The sequence below is a fragment of the Trichoderma camerunense genome (assembly GCF_050948025.1).
Source record: "Trichoderma camerunense strain CBS 138272 chromosome Unknown V8C40scaffold_3, whole genome shotgun sequence".
Taxonomy (NCBI): Eukaryota; Fungi; Ascomycota; class Sordariomycetes; order Hypocreales; family Hypocreaceae; genus Trichoderma; species Trichoderma camerunense.
In genome coordinates, this window is record NW_028145367.1 from 1,528,090 (window position 1) to 1,542,995 (window position 14,906).

The 14,906-nt window shown below is 51.8% G+C and overlaps 5 protein-coding genes across 5 annotated transcripts; 3 read left to right on the top strand and 2 right to left on the bottom strand.

The window, feature by feature from the left end:
* Positions 1-1,862: 1,862 nt before the first annotated feature.
* On the bottom strand, positions 1,863-3,287 carry V8C40DRAFT_284458 (uncharacterized protein; the record flags this gene model as incomplete). Its single annotated transcript, XM_083222154.1, has 2 exons — positions 1,863-2,605; positions 2,756-3,287. 2 exons carry the CDS (start codon positions 3,285-3,287, stop codon positions 2,433-2,435), a joined length of 705 nt encoding a protein of 234 aa, XP_083077159.1. The 3' UTR covers positions 1,863-2,432.
* Positions 3,288-3,940: 653 nt separating this feature from the next.
* Positions 3,941-6,711, bottom strand: V8C40DRAFT_145718 (UTP glucose-1-phosphate uridylyltransferase). Its single transcript, XM_083211243.1, has 6 exons — positions 6,462-6,711; positions 5,830-5,925; positions 5,689-5,765; positions 4,793-5,613; positions 4,254-4,723; positions 3,941-4,202 (listed from the first exon to the last, which is right to left on the bottom strand). The coding sequence occupies exons 1-5, from the start codon at positions 6,558-6,560 to the stop codon at positions 4,323-4,325; spliced, it is 1,494 nt and encodes a 497-aa protein (XP_083077160.1). The 5' UTR covers positions 6,561-6,711; the 3' UTR covers positions 3,941-4,202; positions 4,254-4,322.
* A 2,721-nt stretch (positions 6,712-9,432) lies between these two features.
* Positions 9,433-10,709, top strand: V8C40DRAFT_145757 (GIG1 family protein). Its single transcript, XM_083211244.1, has 2 exons — positions 9,433-10,242; positions 10,307-10,709. The coding sequence occupies exons 1-2, from the start codon at positions 9,691-9,693 to the stop codon at positions 10,448-10,450; spliced, it is 696 nt and encodes a 231-aa protein (XP_083077161.1). The 5' UTR covers positions 9,433-9,690; the 3' UTR covers positions 10,451-10,709.
* Positions 10,710-10,880: 171 nt separating this feature from the next.
* On the top strand, positions 10,881-12,610 carry V8C40DRAFT_236034 (dihydroneopterin aldolase). The gene is made up of 2 exons (XM_083213961.1): positions 10,881-12,162; positions 12,245-12,610. Exons 1-2 carry the CDS (start codon positions 11,446-11,448, stop codon positions 12,461-12,463), a joined length of 936 nt encoding a protein of 311 aa, XP_083077162.1. The 5' UTR covers positions 10,881-11,445; the 3' UTR covers positions 12,464-12,610.
* A 1,212-nt stretch (positions 12,611-13,822) lies between these two features.
* V8C40DRAFT_236035 (uncharacterized protein) lies at positions 13,823-14,430 on the top strand. Its single transcript, XM_083213962.1, has one exon. It carries the CDS (start codon positions 13,875-13,877, stop codon positions 14,247-14,249), a length of 375 nt encoding a protein of 124 aa, XP_083077163.1. The 5' UTR covers positions 13,823-13,874; the 3' UTR covers positions 14,250-14,430.
* Positions 14,431-14,906: the final 476 nt, after the last annotated feature.

Genomic DNA, 14,906 nt, shown 5'->3' on the forward strand with positions numbered 1-14,906 from the left:
GGGAATTGGAGGGGGCCGAGCGCAGCCGCCGTGGTGTTAGCGATCAGTCCCAAATCGCCCATCACGGCCTGCCTGGGGGGTTTCCAAGGTTGTGCTTGGATTAGCGTGCTGCATCAGACCTTGAAGCTTCGCGCTGGAGTTTTTCACGTCACTTGCTGCAGTGCTTTGCAAGAGTGGGCCTATCAGCACCGCCCAGGAACCCCTGGCCAGCCCTTCAGCCCGCCCAGCGCCACCCACTAGCGGGCAGTGAGCTTTAGCAGCTTGAGCAGCAATCTTGGAACCTGTATGGATGGGCAGCCACCAGACCACCTGTAGACTAGCAGGCCCCCAGCGGCTCGACGAGTAAGATTGAATCGCGGGCTTCCACTCAATGGAGTTGAATGAGGTTCCAGGCACTCGCAGGCGTTGCGCAAGGCCAAGCTTTTGTGCCCCCCGGGAAATAACATCAACCTGGCCTAGCGCCGTGTCCACTGTTCCTGGACTGTCTGTCATTCCAATCTCGCCGGGCCATCAAATTCCACCGGGTCAATGCCAGAGCGGCTGCAACGGCACGGTAACAAGAAGAGAAGAAAACAGTGAAGAGATTGGAGCCAAGAGAGAGAAGAAGCGCCTGAGTCAGCACCTTGCACAGAGCTGGAGCAAGTCAATAGTAGAGGTCGACGGCAGTATCAATATGTACTTAGTACATCAACACTGCTGCCAAAACTTGCACTGTAGCAGGTACACACACCAGACACAAAGACGCATGCACAAGGCAGCGAAATTGGCGCCATGGAGTCTTGGGGAACCGCAATCCTACGCCTCGCTTACAGCTTCCTGCTCGTCCTCTCCATCTCTCCATCTCCATATTCGTGTCATGCAATCATGCAATCCAATGCAAGAGTTGAGCCTTTTCGTTCGGCGTGGGCCAAAAACGAGCTTTGTCCATGTCATCAAAAGAAACTCTGAGCTGCCGACCCGGACAAATCAATTGCCAGGGCCAATGGCGACAGCAGAAGCGTCACCACTTTGCTCCAATCCGGCCGCCACACTTTGTCGATAGCTCATTGCCACATTTGTGTCAAATACGGGATTTACTTCAGCGCGCCAGACTTTTTTTATCGACTTCGTGTTTTTTAGAGGTTCGTGTCGACCCGGGTCCATCAGCATCGTCATCCGCGCCATATGCAGCCTGAAAAACTTCTTTTTATGCTCCCCTCTCTCGCGCGCGCGGTCCTGTCTCCTTGTCTCTCCTCTCTCCTCGCCTCACTTTAGACAAGCTCAAGCTTTCTACCGCTCAGGCCGTTTCGCAACTCACTCTTGTCATGTCTTGTCCCACTGCGACCTGGAAAACACCCCCCAATGCAATCCCGCAAAAAGCACCGCAGTCCAACCAACAGCCGAAGCATCCCATACCATTAATCCCATATATTTCCCAACCATCACAAGCCCAATTGCCTAGCCTTTTCCCCTAAAGCCAACTCGCCTCGCGCAGAATAATGTACTACTCCACTCAGGCCTTTCATGCCCCTGTCCGGCTCATTCCCAAACGGGCAATCTCCAGCCAAAAAAACGCCTTTATAGCGTCCGCGTCGCGATCAGCAGCCCATCCAATGCAATGCATTTCGGCACATTTCCCAAGAGAGCACAGCACCTCACGCACCTTTGTGATGTTGGTTGATTGAACTTTTCGTGAATTCTCCATTCGTCTCAAGTTTCCTCATCATTGCCTAAAGTCCCGTCAGAGTTTCGACACAGCCCGCTCCCGCTCCACAACACCAAACCCACGAAGACTTATGCAAAGCTCCTCTTCCATCGCAACCTTCACGCAGAAATGTCATCGACTTGTTCGCCATATTCCCCACGAACATAGCACCATGAGCAGGCATCATCCCACTGCACGCAGCCCATAGCTGAACTTTGAATGCGCAAACACGAATCCCCCATCTGCACGTTACGCGGCCCTAATACGTAACAACAACATCATGCTTTAACTTCTCTCCCCATCCCCTTTCATCCTTTGGTGAGAACAATGCAAAACGAATCAAGAAGAGGCAATCATGACATTCTACCATCAGCCGTCATTCCCCCTCCCCCAGCCGATGCATCGAGGCTGTGCTCGCCCAGGTCGCTCTCATTCCCACCGAAATCACATCACTAGCCAAATATCAATAACACCAAAAAACAAGGCCCCCCTTTTCCCTCTTTTAACTCATCCAATAGCTTCATCAACAACCTTCAGCTCCGCCCCCCCTTTTTATTACCTCATCTTTTTTATTTCTGTTCCACAACAAGCTTGTTTTCTGTCCCTCAACTAGAAGTATTGTGTAGTAATTTGCATCGCTCTCCCACTTCCTCTTTTACCAAATCGGCGTGCCTCTCCTCTTTCCCCGAGCACAACCCCCTGTCTCTCTTTCATGCTCAGCCATCCCCGCAAAATCTCCAAAAGCGCGTTAAGAGGCCATGCCCATTGGGCCTCGCTTGGAGGGGAATTCCTGTTCCTGTCTCACATTCCGTGTGGAGAAGAGTAATCGATAGGCAATCTCCTGGCCCCCTACCCGACTCCACCACTGCGTCAGATGGCGGCTGTTCTGGATGAGGATGGATTCAAGTTTTGTCTTTTCTGCTAGTACTCCATAGATAGTAGCGGACTATGTACTCGTAGTACCTGTATTCGTAGTTCCGGTACTCGTAGTAGTAGTACCTGTATTCGTAGTTCCGGTACTCGTAGTAGTAGTACCTGTATTCGTAGTTCCGGTACTCGTAGTAGTAGTACCTTCTTTAACAATGGGCCACCCCAATAGGATAGATTCTCGACGCAAATTCCAGATATCCTTCTCTGTAAGAAGAACATCAGGATACTGATGTTTCAAAACCTCAATGATGCCCCTCGCCGAGAGATTTGAGTGATGCAACAGCGCCCTAATAATAGTCTTCTGAGCATCCGTCAACGCACCGCGCCGGTGCTCCGGAAAGGCAATAGGAAGGTCCGGTTCGTGGTTATGCTCGCCGCACAAGATCCCCGGCACCCAAAGATCATCCGAATCCTTCCTCTGCACAATCTTCATCTTGAACGGGCACCCCGTGCGCTTCGTCGTGGACTTTCGCAGCCCTGCCGACTTTGGTTTGTACGCGCCATTCCCGCGCACGCAGGCAATGTCATAGCGACGCGGCTTGCCGTCCTCGTAGCAGGACGGCCGCTTCTTGACCATGGCGAAGCCTTCATTGCGCGCGTGGTTTTGGAGCGCTGTGAAGGCCTCGTCTGATGTTGCAAAGTGCTTGTCGGTTGGGGGAGGTTGGAGCGGCATTTTGTGCGATTGGGTTGAATTGTCGTTGATTTCTGTGAACGCGTTGTCGACTTCGCGATACAGTAGCTGTAGCCACTTAAAGGGGTTGAATGATACCAGTTCTATCTCGATTCAGCAAACGGTACAGAAAAGTACATTGTTTAGCTAGCTATTTAGCACATCATCTAAGTACTATCTGCGTGCACCCTGACTAGGTAGTTTAGCCAGCTTACCCCGTCCGAATAGGGTGGGTCGCCAGTAATTATTGCTAAAGGCGAGTTCTTAGTCCAAAATGCTCCCGGCAGTGCCAACATGAAGCAATAGTTTGGTTGCCACCGAGTCATAGTCCGATATTCTATTTAATCTTGTTGAGGCTATTCCAAGGCATCAAATCAAAACCGTAAACGCCATGTCTCAAAATAAACGCCACCTCTTTGCGCCCTGGACAAAAGAAAGGAGAACTTGCCGTGCCGCCAGGAGATCGGCACAAGCATGAGGTCGCCATGACGGAGCACACAAGTTTAACTCATTGGCCTGAATGCCAGTGACTGCGGCTGCAATTGCAAGGTAGATCCCGCCTCGCAATCACACTGCCAACGTCCATTTCATGGTCCCTCGGTCCCGTTGGCGGCTTAGCGCTCGTCACCCCCCCATGGCCATTCCTTTCCATTGGATATGGATAACATTAAAGCGAGAGCCAACCTCTCCTCTATTCTCTTTATAGATAGATGGAGGACACACAATATCACGTTGAAAAGCACATGCCATCTCATTGCATCAATTACTACTAGGCCATAGCTGTATTTACACAATGCCGACCCAGCCATCGGTACAATCATGAATGTCCTTGACACATTCCCTCCGCCCTTGCCTCACTACATGTTTTTTTTCCCATCAGCTACCAGTTGAGCTGATTGTTCATTATTCGGCCAGTCCCTAACTCGCTCGTTATGCCAGCACATAAAGAAAAATGGAGATAATAGATACGATGATGAATTCCAAATTTTGGAGCACTGGGTATTTTTTTGGGTGAATGAAAAGTGATTGATGACGCGTTTAGTGCTCCAACAGACGCAAGCTACCCTGAACGACGACGTTTTCGAGGATAGATCCCGGGGGAATGTCAATGGTGCTTCCCTCGGTCGCCACGATGATAACTGTGCCCTTGAGCGTCACGCCGCGGCCCAGATTGACGGCACCGGTGATGGTCAGGTGGTCAAGCTCCAGCACCTTGGGGATGGAGGGAATGTGCTTCTGGAAGTCGGACACCTTCTTGAAGTCGCTGCCCAGCTTGATCAGAGGGGCGTCGCCGAATCGGGCGGCGCTCATCTGGAGCTGACCGTGCTTGAGGGTGTACAAGTCGGACTTGACCAGCATCAGGTCGGAGCACGTCTTGACGGGCAAGAATCGCCGACGGGGAACGTTGACACCGTGGGCGTTGTTGAAGTGGCGGATGGCGGCACCGACAGCCGTCTCGAGCTGGAGGATGGAAATGTCTGACTCGCCCTTCTTGTCGCCGGGGATGGTCTTGCCGTTGGGGATAATCTCCATAGCCAGCTCGTTGTTCTCCACGACACGCTTGATGGCGCTGAGGTTCAGCCAGATGTTGTTGGTGTTGAAGTACTTGAACTTCTTGATGGACTTGAACTCGTTGACGTGCTCCTTGGGCACCTGGGCGATTTCAAGCAGGCGGACTGATCCCTCGTAGTCAATGATGGTACCACCCTTGACGTCGGCCTTGGTCTTGTTGGTCAACTCCATGATGTACTCGGCCTTGGTCTCAACCATGTGCTGGAGGATGCGCAGGTCGACGACGGCGCCCAGGTTGTCAACGTTGGACAAGAAGATGATCTCGATACCGCGCTCCAACAGCTGGTCGAGGATGCCAGAGTTGTACAGGGACTCGAAAACGTCACCGTGTCCGGGAGGGTACCACTCGGTGATGGACGAGTTGAATGACTTGGGGACGGGCAGCAGCGAGTCCTTGTAGATTCGGGGGTATCTTGACTGGTTGAAGGTGAGGATGTCCACGTTGTGGCCCTCGTACTTCTTGATAATGGCAGCGGTGTCATCGTTGGTGTTGAACGAGTTCATCAGGATGAAGGGCACGTTGACGCTGTAGGTGCGGTTCAGGTATTCAATCTGACGGACAGACAGGTCGAGGAAGGACATGCCGTCACGGACTTCAATGACGGACTTGGGTCCGACGCAACCCATGGAAGTACCCAGACCTCCGTTGAGCTTGAGGACGGCGAGCTTGTTCAGGAACTGGACGGACTCGGTGTTGGCAAGGTCCTCGTAGTCGACGACCTGTCCCTGGGCGGGAGGGGCAATGCGGTCCCAGTCACTATAGCTTTATTGTCAGCAACCCTTGTCGCATAGTATCACGAGGTAAGAGAGGGAGGGGGGTTATAAAACGTACACCGCATTTCCCTTGGCCTTGTCGTTGAGGTATCGTCGGAACAGGGCAAAGAAGTTGTCCATCTCAGTCTCGAACAGCTAAAAATTCCAGTGCGTTAGCAGAGCTGCACAACGCCTTGGTTGGTATATCATTATTTCTAACCTTCTTCTCCTTGGGGTCCTCGACGGTCTCGGCGAGGTTGGTCAGGGCATTTCGCATCTGGGCAGCAGCGACGTTGGTCGAGGTGTTCTCGAAGGCCTGAGTATGATCGATTAGCTGGCGCTCACAAAGCTCTTCGTTGGGAGACATTTTGAAAGTTCGGTCATGGGAAGAAAGAAAGAAAGAAAGAAAATCAAATCGTGGAGCGGGCAAGATGAAGAGGGGAAGAGAAGCTGCTGTTGACATAGGCAGAGCTTGGTTGGCAGTGATTAGAGGCACCATTTCTGCGAGCCCCCAAGCAATCAGGGATACCATCACCTGATGGCAAGTGCACAAAGATTAACGTCAGGTCGCTCCCACGGCCATTAGTTTTTCCCAAGGCTTTTTTTTTCAAAACTCAATGGCCATATCGCCTCGCCAGCTGGCGGTGGTGCGCGCATTACCACGACCAAGGCACAGCCATGAGGGGTACCGTCATCAAGTCAGACTGAGGGGAGCTCCCCATAGCTATACCGCCAAAGCGCAAGCTAGCTGTCTCTTCTCTTGTCGCAAGGGCTCGCATCGCAAGTAAAGGCCAATGTCACGACGGTGATGAACAACAGACTGTAGAACGAAGGAAACGAGGGGCTACTTGCCATGTGACTGCGAGTCTTGCCATGGTGACGCTGCTCAAAGCCGTTGTCCTCAGGGTTTGGCATGAGGTGCGTTGGCAGAGCGCTCTTGACTCCCGCCATTGTGATTGTGATTGAGTGTGTCTTGTTTGCTCGAGTGTTTGCTTGTGAGACGAGCTCGTACGCGTCGATTTGCGGCGATTCGCAGCTTTTAATAAAAGGCGGATTGAGATGGAGGTTGGTTTGGTTTGGCGGTTCGAGAAGGGGGGAGGTATCAGGTCTTAAGGTGGGGTGGATGATGGACTGGCGGGGTGGATTTGAATTGAGCTTTGCCCCAAGCAGGATGTTTAGCCAATCTAGCACGACCCAGTTAATTACGCTGCTGTTGCATGTGCTGTGCTGATTGTGATTGATTCTGTCGTGTTGACGTCAATCAGTGACGCCCGCCAGCAGGCTCACGGCATTATTTTTGCAAGTATGATGGTTGAGGGGGCGAGATCGAGATTGAGGCAATACGTACAAGGACACAACAGCAGCTTTAGCTCCCAAGGCTTTGCTACACAGATTCTCCGGCTGGATCAGGATTATGGATGAAGAGAAAAAAGAAGCAATTCCTATGTCCACAGATCGACGGCAGAACCTCTGGCTTTAACAGAAACGGGGCAGCCCCTTTATTATTGGGTCAATGGCTGCTGCTGCAACTTTTGACCGTAATTTCTGGATCCCATCGTTGCTGTGCTGTGTCGTGTCGATTCCCCTGAACAACCACGACGCTCCACCAGCATTTCGCATCGACCTACTAGCAGAGAGCCCGCGCAACTTATCCCGGCCGAATCCCCTCGCTGTCAGGAGCCCAAAGGCCGGGGGTTGAGGGGACCACCAATCATTCGGGGCTGAGCCAGACCGTTTCTCTCCTATGCTAAGCTGCTATGCTTCCAGGTCAAGTCTATTTTTCGCCGCCAGGAGAAGGAAAAGCCTGTTCTGAATGCCATCCACTTTGCACAGTGAATGGGAGGTGGGATCCGCAGTTCAGCAATGAACCCCGCCACTTTTTTTTTTTCTTTTTCTTGTCTGCCTGGCTTCACGGCCCAAGCTTATTAACTAAGTGGCCAATTGGTGTGAGAGGGTGGTGTTCATGTTCTCTTTGAGCTTGGCACATGTTACCTGTGCCGCCGTACCAATCGGTTCCCAACAGAATACCACGCTTTCAGCTGCTTGTAGTGAGGATTGAGGGGAAAAGAGGCAAAGTGAGAGAGAAACTAGACAAAAAGTGTGGCAGACAGACTGCAAGAGAAGAGAATTTTTTTTATCCCTCTGCTATCATGAGCTTTGGTTTCTATCATTCTCACTGCATCTCGTGTTAGGGGTACCTCGCACATGTATATATGCACGACGATATGCATCGGCGCCCAGATGCGATACACAGGCGGCGGCAAATCATGACGATGCATGTTGCGTCTGGCTGCCCAAAGGCACTGCCATTGGGCTGCGTGCCCATGCTGTAATCCCTCAAAGCAGGCAAAAATCCCTCGACTCCCAACGAGATGGAAGCTCTAGACTCTGGCCATGGACGGGAAGACACCAAGGGCCAAAAAGGAGTCGTGTACTTGAAAGGTTCAGGCACAAAGTCATCAGTCGCACGGGTGACATGTCTCTTTTTCTTTTCTCACACAACGTTCCGCAAGGTTCATCATCTGTATCCTTACTCAGGCAAGGTACTAAAGTCTGCTAGTCGGCACTACTGCCGGCTCTGCTCGGTAGAGGTCATCCGGAAAGCCTCCCGCCTGGCTGAAGACGGATGTGTCCTGGTACTTGTGGCAGCAGCAATCGCGTGGTTTTTTCTCTTCAATCCTTTTCTGCATATTTCATATATTAATATGGCGACTGAATCCCAATCCCAATCCCAATGTCTCTGGAAAGAAAATTGCTCAACTCGGATATGGGACTCGAGTTAGGCATCGACACATTACCACGATGCGACCTCCGTATCAGCTCCGGACCTCCTATAACGGCCCGGTTTGGCTCCAAACACGTGGGGTTAAGGGAGCATCGGCATTGCTCGGAATCAGCTCAAATAGCATTGGGCAAAAAGAAATAAGGGCAAGAAAAAAGGGAGGTACTTTGCAGCGTTCTCATCCATCGGCAACAAGACAAAAGAAGAAGGGAAAAAAGCAAATATGGTCATGCAGAATATTGCTACTGTTTCGCTAACAACAGGTTTGGTCCACTGCAAGAAATGACGATAATTTCCCGCTGAAGCTCCGCCTCTGTATAAACTTGTAGCATCGAACGACGGTGCAAAACGCCAGTCTCCAAACGGATTCTCCTGACCAGGGGTGGACGGTGAGAAAGAGAGCTCAACTTCTATTCACAAGTCGTTGTAGTGCAGAATGCCTCTTCTTGAAGAAACTACTTAATCGGCCTTGTTCCCCCCGTCGTGGAGACTGGAGAAGATAAAGTCAAGGTTGCAGATGGCCATTTTCTTTATCGCTGCAACGCCATTCGGCTTACATAGTACCAGACGCCACAACAGGCCCCATAGATAGGATCCCGTGCCCCCAAGAAAAACAGCACTGGGGCATTCCAGCGGGCCTCGACGCCCATCAGTGCCGCTGCAACCACTAAACTACGCCCTGTAGCGCCCTGTAGCCAGCCACTCAGACCCCGTGGCGGCACGCCGGCTCTTGAATGGCCCGTGCCCCCAAGCATTCCGAATTTTCCACGACAACGTTGCATCTGATGCAAAAAAGAAGTCAAAGGAACAAAACATTTGCAATCGTTACAAGAGTTCCGCCCAGATAGTGCCAGAACGGCGTCATTTGCGCCAATGCACAGCGGCGTTGGTGAGTCCGCGATGACACATTCCGGAGCTTCCAGTTTGCGCACTGCGGTGGAGTCGAATGTTGCAGAGATTCATGTGCCCTGATGGAGAATCTTCTGGCACGAAACGAGCAAACCGTTTGCTCTTATATCGCCATGTACCCCGCGAGTCTCTTTCTCGCCCTCTTGGATGCTTCATAGCACCGAGAAATACCATCTCTGAAGAAACCCGGATACCCTGCTGAGACCTTGTTCTTTGTTAATACCCATATCTCGAAGCTTATCGTAACGGGCAGAGTGGCAACGTTTTCCGTTCCGGTTCCGGAATCCCACCTCGGCGTTCTCCGGCCCACACTCTCCATCTCCCCGTGTTTCTCAACGCCAGCACCTGGGAATATCGTCAACAAACTTTAACCCAAAATCACAACAAACAATGGGTTCTCTCAACATCACAATCACCCTCCCCAGCGCCAGCCTTCCCTTCTGGCACATCAACGTCCCCGAGACGGAACGCACGACCCAGTGCCCGCCGTATCTCGTCGGCCTCAACCCCAAAGACCTCCGCACCGTCTCCACGCCCGACTCGGAGTATCGCACCCAGACATGGGAGGAAGTCAGCTACCTCATCCGGACAAACAACCTGGAGCGGTTCCAGCGCGTGCCCTCTGACCTTCGCCGCTACAAGGCCTTCACTTACCGCCTGGGCAAGATCCACGGCAGCATCGCAAACTTTGTCCTGAGGGAGCGCCTGCGCTGGGACATGCCCGTCGTGGCCCGCGGCGCACCCTTCCAGTACGAGGACGACTTCAAGATCCTCCACAACGACTGGCCGTACGGCCTAGATCGCCGCATCGTCCACCTGGTTGTCTGGACAAAGTTTGAGCTCAAGGCGCGCTCTGCCACGGGAGACTTGACGGACAAGGCGAGGAAGGAGATTGACGACTTTGTGACCAAGACGTTTCGATCCCGAATGCCCGCCAACACGGTGAGTTGGGATCACCCCCTCCTCTTGTGGGAATTTTATCACTGATTGACATTTTTGCTTGCAGGTCATGTGGTTCAAGAACTGGGCAGCCTTGAAGTCTATTCATGCTGTGGAACACTTCCACGTCATGCTCTTCAACCCTGATCCTGAGTTTATCAAGGAAGTGACCAACGGCGATGTGCCTCAGTGTGACAAGGCCGACATTTAACGAACATGCCTGATGATTGAATGACCTTTTTCTTTTTTCTTATGTTTTTGATGATTTTGATGTATGGATAGAATAGACTGGAGTTTTCATGTCCTTCGTTTACAGGATAGAGGTTTGGAATTACAAAATACTTAGATGGTAGATTAAACGGAACCAAGGCATTATTAGACCGCATAGAACATGACGCACAGCGGGACTGTGTTGCATCATCAAGATAGATACTCATTTATAATTTAATACCCGTATATGAATTACGTATCTATTCGAGTCCATAGCGTTGAATCCCGTCATCAGTCTCATTGTATAACATCATACTGTTCAAAATGTTACTGCCTTGTAGGGTAATTCAGACAAAAGAGCGCTAACAGTGTGCATAACTCCAACGGGCCACCTGCATTACTACGACAAAAAATACAAATCAGAAGAAAATCAGAGAGCAAGAATGCGCAAGATAAGACCTAAAATAAAGTAGAATATGCCGAGAAACAATGCGGCTTCAAGCCACCGATAAGGCCATGTTTCAGCCAAATTCTAAATTGTCTCGCCTTGCGTGGCACTTTGTTCCCTTGCATTGGCCACAACGTTTTTTCGGTTGCACAGCCAGAGACTTTCTTTTCGCTGGCCCTCTCAACCCCGCCTTCGCTCCCATTTTCCCTCCTTCTCTCACCGTCTCAGTGAGCCAGAACAGAACAGACCGCTTGAATCACCAGAGAAAAAACGCCAGACATACGAGAAATCAACGTGGAATTTATTGCCTTTGCAACGCCTTGAGAAGAGAGACTTGGTTCACGGCCTGCTGAGGAGAGAAGCACTCAAACGTGGGGGAAGAGAAACAGCGTCAGCTCGGCAAAACTCTGACCTGCTGCATCCCGCAAGGCCGTGGCGGCCCAAACACCAAAAAAAGCAAGGGCGTCGATCTTACTTATTCAACACCCACCTCATAGTCTGAGGCCCCAACTTTCAGCTGCATATAAGCCGGGGGAAGACAGACAGACATGGCGGACTTGGAGCCAAACTGGCGTGTCCGCTTCCTGGCAGGACAGCCTCCCGCCATAGTGAAGGTTCGGAATCTTCAGACATCCATTGAGGGCCCATCCGATGCCTGGAACAGAAAAGGAAAGCCTCAGCCGCTGAGCGTCTCCGCCTCCGTCATGCTCAAGGAGGCTTTCGACGGATCATCTTCCGCCGATAGCGTGCAGGCCGATACCGTTCACTATGGCCTGCTCAGCAAGGCGATATTGGCTTCACTCGAGAAACAGAGCCAGCACGCAGGAGAGTCAGGATCAGGCGACACAGCTAAGAAAAGTCAGTTTTCAAGTTTACGAGACATCGTCAACACCATCTGGGAGGATCTCACCGGCCAGGACTGCAACGGAAGGGCCAAGGTGACGGATGAGGATTCAGAGGCCCAGACCTCGTTCCTGAAACCATCGACGATTCGATGTCTCGAGCTCACCGTGCACCTTCCCAAGGCCTCGCTGCTGGGAGGCGGCGTGAGTCTCACCAGAATAGCCCTCTTTGGACGAGATGGCGAGTCAAGACCTCAGCCAAGGGGTTTGAGCCTCAAGATTCACGACCTGAGGGTCCCCACTCTCATCGGCGTCAATGACAACGAGAGGCAGGCCAAGCAGGTCGTCGTTGCGAGTATTGAAATTGACAAGTTTGATATCGACAAAGACATATTCACAATGATTGAAGGAGAGACAGTCAAGGTAAGTTCAAAAACCCCATGCTACGAGCGTAGCTTTCCGAAAGCCGGATACGGGGAGGTCCTAGATACTGAGCGGTCAACAGGTCATGAGCCAGTCGTCATTTGAAACACTCGAGGCGTTAGCCAGCACTCTGGCGAACAACCTTGCCAGCTACTTGCACTCAAATCACACAGGATTCACGAACAGAAAAGGTTGGCCGATTAAGATTGCTCTGGAGAAGCCCATCGCCGTTGTCCTCGCTGACGCGGCCTGCGTGCAACTGAGCGTGAATTCATCCGAAGTGCTTGGCGCAATTCAATGAAAACTGAAATCACAAACCGTTGTCTTCAACACATAACGCACGGTGACATTGTGATGGAGGCGAGCAAGCATACAATGTATGTTGGACGGGCAGAAGTCGAGAGGAAGAGTCGGTGCTTGATAATCAATACTACCAACGATATCCGTATTTCCTTTGTTCAAGTGACGTGCCAGGTAGGTAGGTCTGGGCATCCTGTATGCTTGACTCGTGTATATCCGTACTCGTACGCTGGTTGGCGATGTTAGCAGCATATATTGACCACCCAACCAACGACCCAACAGCAGCCCGGAGTAATGTGTCGATTTGAGAAGTCGCTGCAGCTGCTGAGCCGCAAATGCAACGCTGCTATCGAACCACACACCCCGAACACCCGTTGCACCGTAACCGGACTTTGTCATCCGCCAAGGCAAAGGCTCCCAGCGCAATGTGATTGACCTCATTTCACTCACATTACGCTCCTTCATGCCCGTTGGACTAGAAGCCTTCTAGAAAAGCGCCACTTCGGTGTTCCCATGAACTGCGGGATATCACCATTGCATCCCACTCCCGTCCGTATTCTAGTCGGCGTCCCAAGTAATCCTTCCTCCCCCTGTCGACGCCACGCCGCACCAGCGGTTGTTGCTCCAAGGCTAGCATCTAGTAATTTCAGGTTAACCTGCCAGAACCACTTTGGGCACGGCACAGAAGCCTAAAAAAAGTGCCATGGAAGCTTCTCAAGCAAACGCCATTCCGTAGCTCCACGATCGGCATAAACCCATTTCCACCCGAAAGGACACAACGCTGGGTGCCATCGGCGTTATGGGCCGCTTCTTGCCATCCGTCGCCCCCCCGAGTGGGCATCTCTTTTCAAGGATCACGACGCCACAAGAGAGCGCCACGCCGCGTGCTTTTTTTTTTTCTCCGCCGCAGCATTAGGAGAAGACTAGGACCAAGTCGGCCATGTTGCCGAAGAACAAGCATCGGGTTCCGGCGTCGTGCGCACACAGCTTCATCCTGAGATGTTGGTAGAAATTTTTGCTGGGCTCGTTTTCCTCGCGAGACCCCTGGTTGAAGCCTGAAGCCTTGCTGCTGTCTCATGTACATGCGATGGGCCCGGGACAAGACCTCGAATCGTTCGTGCCAGCAATTTATATGCCACCCTGATGCCCAGCTCGCATGCCATATCAACACTGTCGTTGGTGGACTTGGGGATACACGTAGATGCAGACTCCATAGAGCCACATGGATCAAGCCGGTCTTGTTCCCACCGTTGCAGATCCTCAAAACGATACTCGGCCGCTCTGTTTAGTTGGTTCCGTAATAAGGAACTTGTCGCTTAAATCGAAGCAGGTGACATCTCTGCCGCCGGTGAGAACGCTTGTGCTGTATAGTAAAACGGCGCTGCTTCGAATCAGCTCCTCTTATCCACATCATGCCGCCTTGTTTTTTCTATACTGTACTCCTTCTCCGTATTCTTGCACCAGTATTCTCCATAGACACTCCGCAATGCATCACATTTCCACGTAAAAGACCCATCTGTAGCTCCGCGCTCTGGAAGCGGGCCATCTTACTCGCATCACACGTCACGGTACTTCGCACGCACCTGTACTCGTACATATTCTGTGCTCCGTACCTGCATTTGTGGAGCTCTAAGTGTTCACTCATTGGGTGTTATATTCCGTATGCCTGGCCAATCATCACAATTCAGTGCTGGCTCTCGAATCCATGGCGAGTAAGCATAAGATGGAGGAGAATGCGTCCCGCGGGCACGACTCTGCTTACTCGTCAGGCAATCTCAGCCGAATGAGAAAGACAGCGTTCTGAACCCCCATCTATTCAGCTTATCGACCGTGGTGACATCGGTGCAAATCTCAACCAAGCGAGAAACTAAGCCCGCGTCTAAACGGTGTTCGAGAAACATCAAGGGCCTAAACAGGATAGAAGCTGCCGCTAACAGGGGACGGACCAAAAACGCCTCCCGCAAGATTGAGCCCGAGAGGGAGATGAAATTCGTTAGCACCACGTCTAGCTCACCCAACTGCCCGTAAATACCTACGGGTATATTCCGGCCGCTGGTGCACGTCAGGGGTTCCTCATGTGGCCGTCGCTTGCGAGTGAGAATTTCAGATTGCGTCAAGGGAAACCTCTCTTGGTTCCCCTTTTGACGAAGAACATGCTCAGCCTTCTTACCTGGTGGACAGAGGAGCTACACACAGGAACCCTCCATGTGCGCTTCTCAGCCGTACCGTACCGATATGCATGACTCGTCGCGCCGTTTGGCGCTGTTCATCGCCATATGATGCTTCATTCCTTCGCATTAGCTGCGCAGGTTATAATAAACCTTTCCGCGCGGCTTCTTTCTTTAACCAGGGTACCGGTATGTACATGTACGTCGGATCTTTTGAGGCTTTGCTACCTAGCCTTGTGGACAAGCTGGGGAATTCACATGTACCGTGCCTGTACT

Bases quoted from the DNA above. Each gene is read 5' to 3' on its own strand.
- V8C40DRAFT_145757 (XM_083211244.1), top strand. From the start codon at position 9,691: ATGGGTTCTCTCAACATCACAATCACCCTCCCCAGCGCCAGCCTTCCC. The intron at 10,243-10,306 runs GTGAGTTGGGAT...TTTTGCTTGCAG, and splicing joins CCCGAATGCCCGCCAACACG to GTCATGTGGTTCAAGAACTG.
- V8C40DRAFT_145718 (XM_083211243.1), bottom strand. From the start codon at position 6,560: ATGGCGGGAGTCAAGAGCGCTCTGCCAACGCACCTCATGCCAAACCCT. The intron at 5,614-5,688 runs GTACGTTTTATA...ATAAAGCTATAG, and splicing joins AAGGCCAAGGGAAATGCGGT to TGACTGGGACCGCATTGCCC. The intron at 4,724-4,792 runs CCATCCCCGGCG...CTGTCGGTGCCG, and splicing joins GATTATCCCCAACGGCAAGA to CCATCCGCCACTTCAACAAC.
- V8C40DRAFT_236034 (XM_083213961.1), top strand. From the start codon at position 11,446: ATGGCGGACTTGGAGCCAAACTGGCGTGTCCGCTTCCTGGCAGGACAG. The intron at 12,163-12,244 runs GTAAGTTCAAAA...AGCGGTCAACAG, and splicing joins TTGAAGGAGAGACAGTCAAG to GTCATGAGCCAGTCGTCATT.
- V8C40DRAFT_236035 (XM_083213962.1), top strand. From the start codon at position 13,875: ATGCCGCCTTGTTTTTTCTATACTGTACTCCTTCTCCGTATTCTTGCA.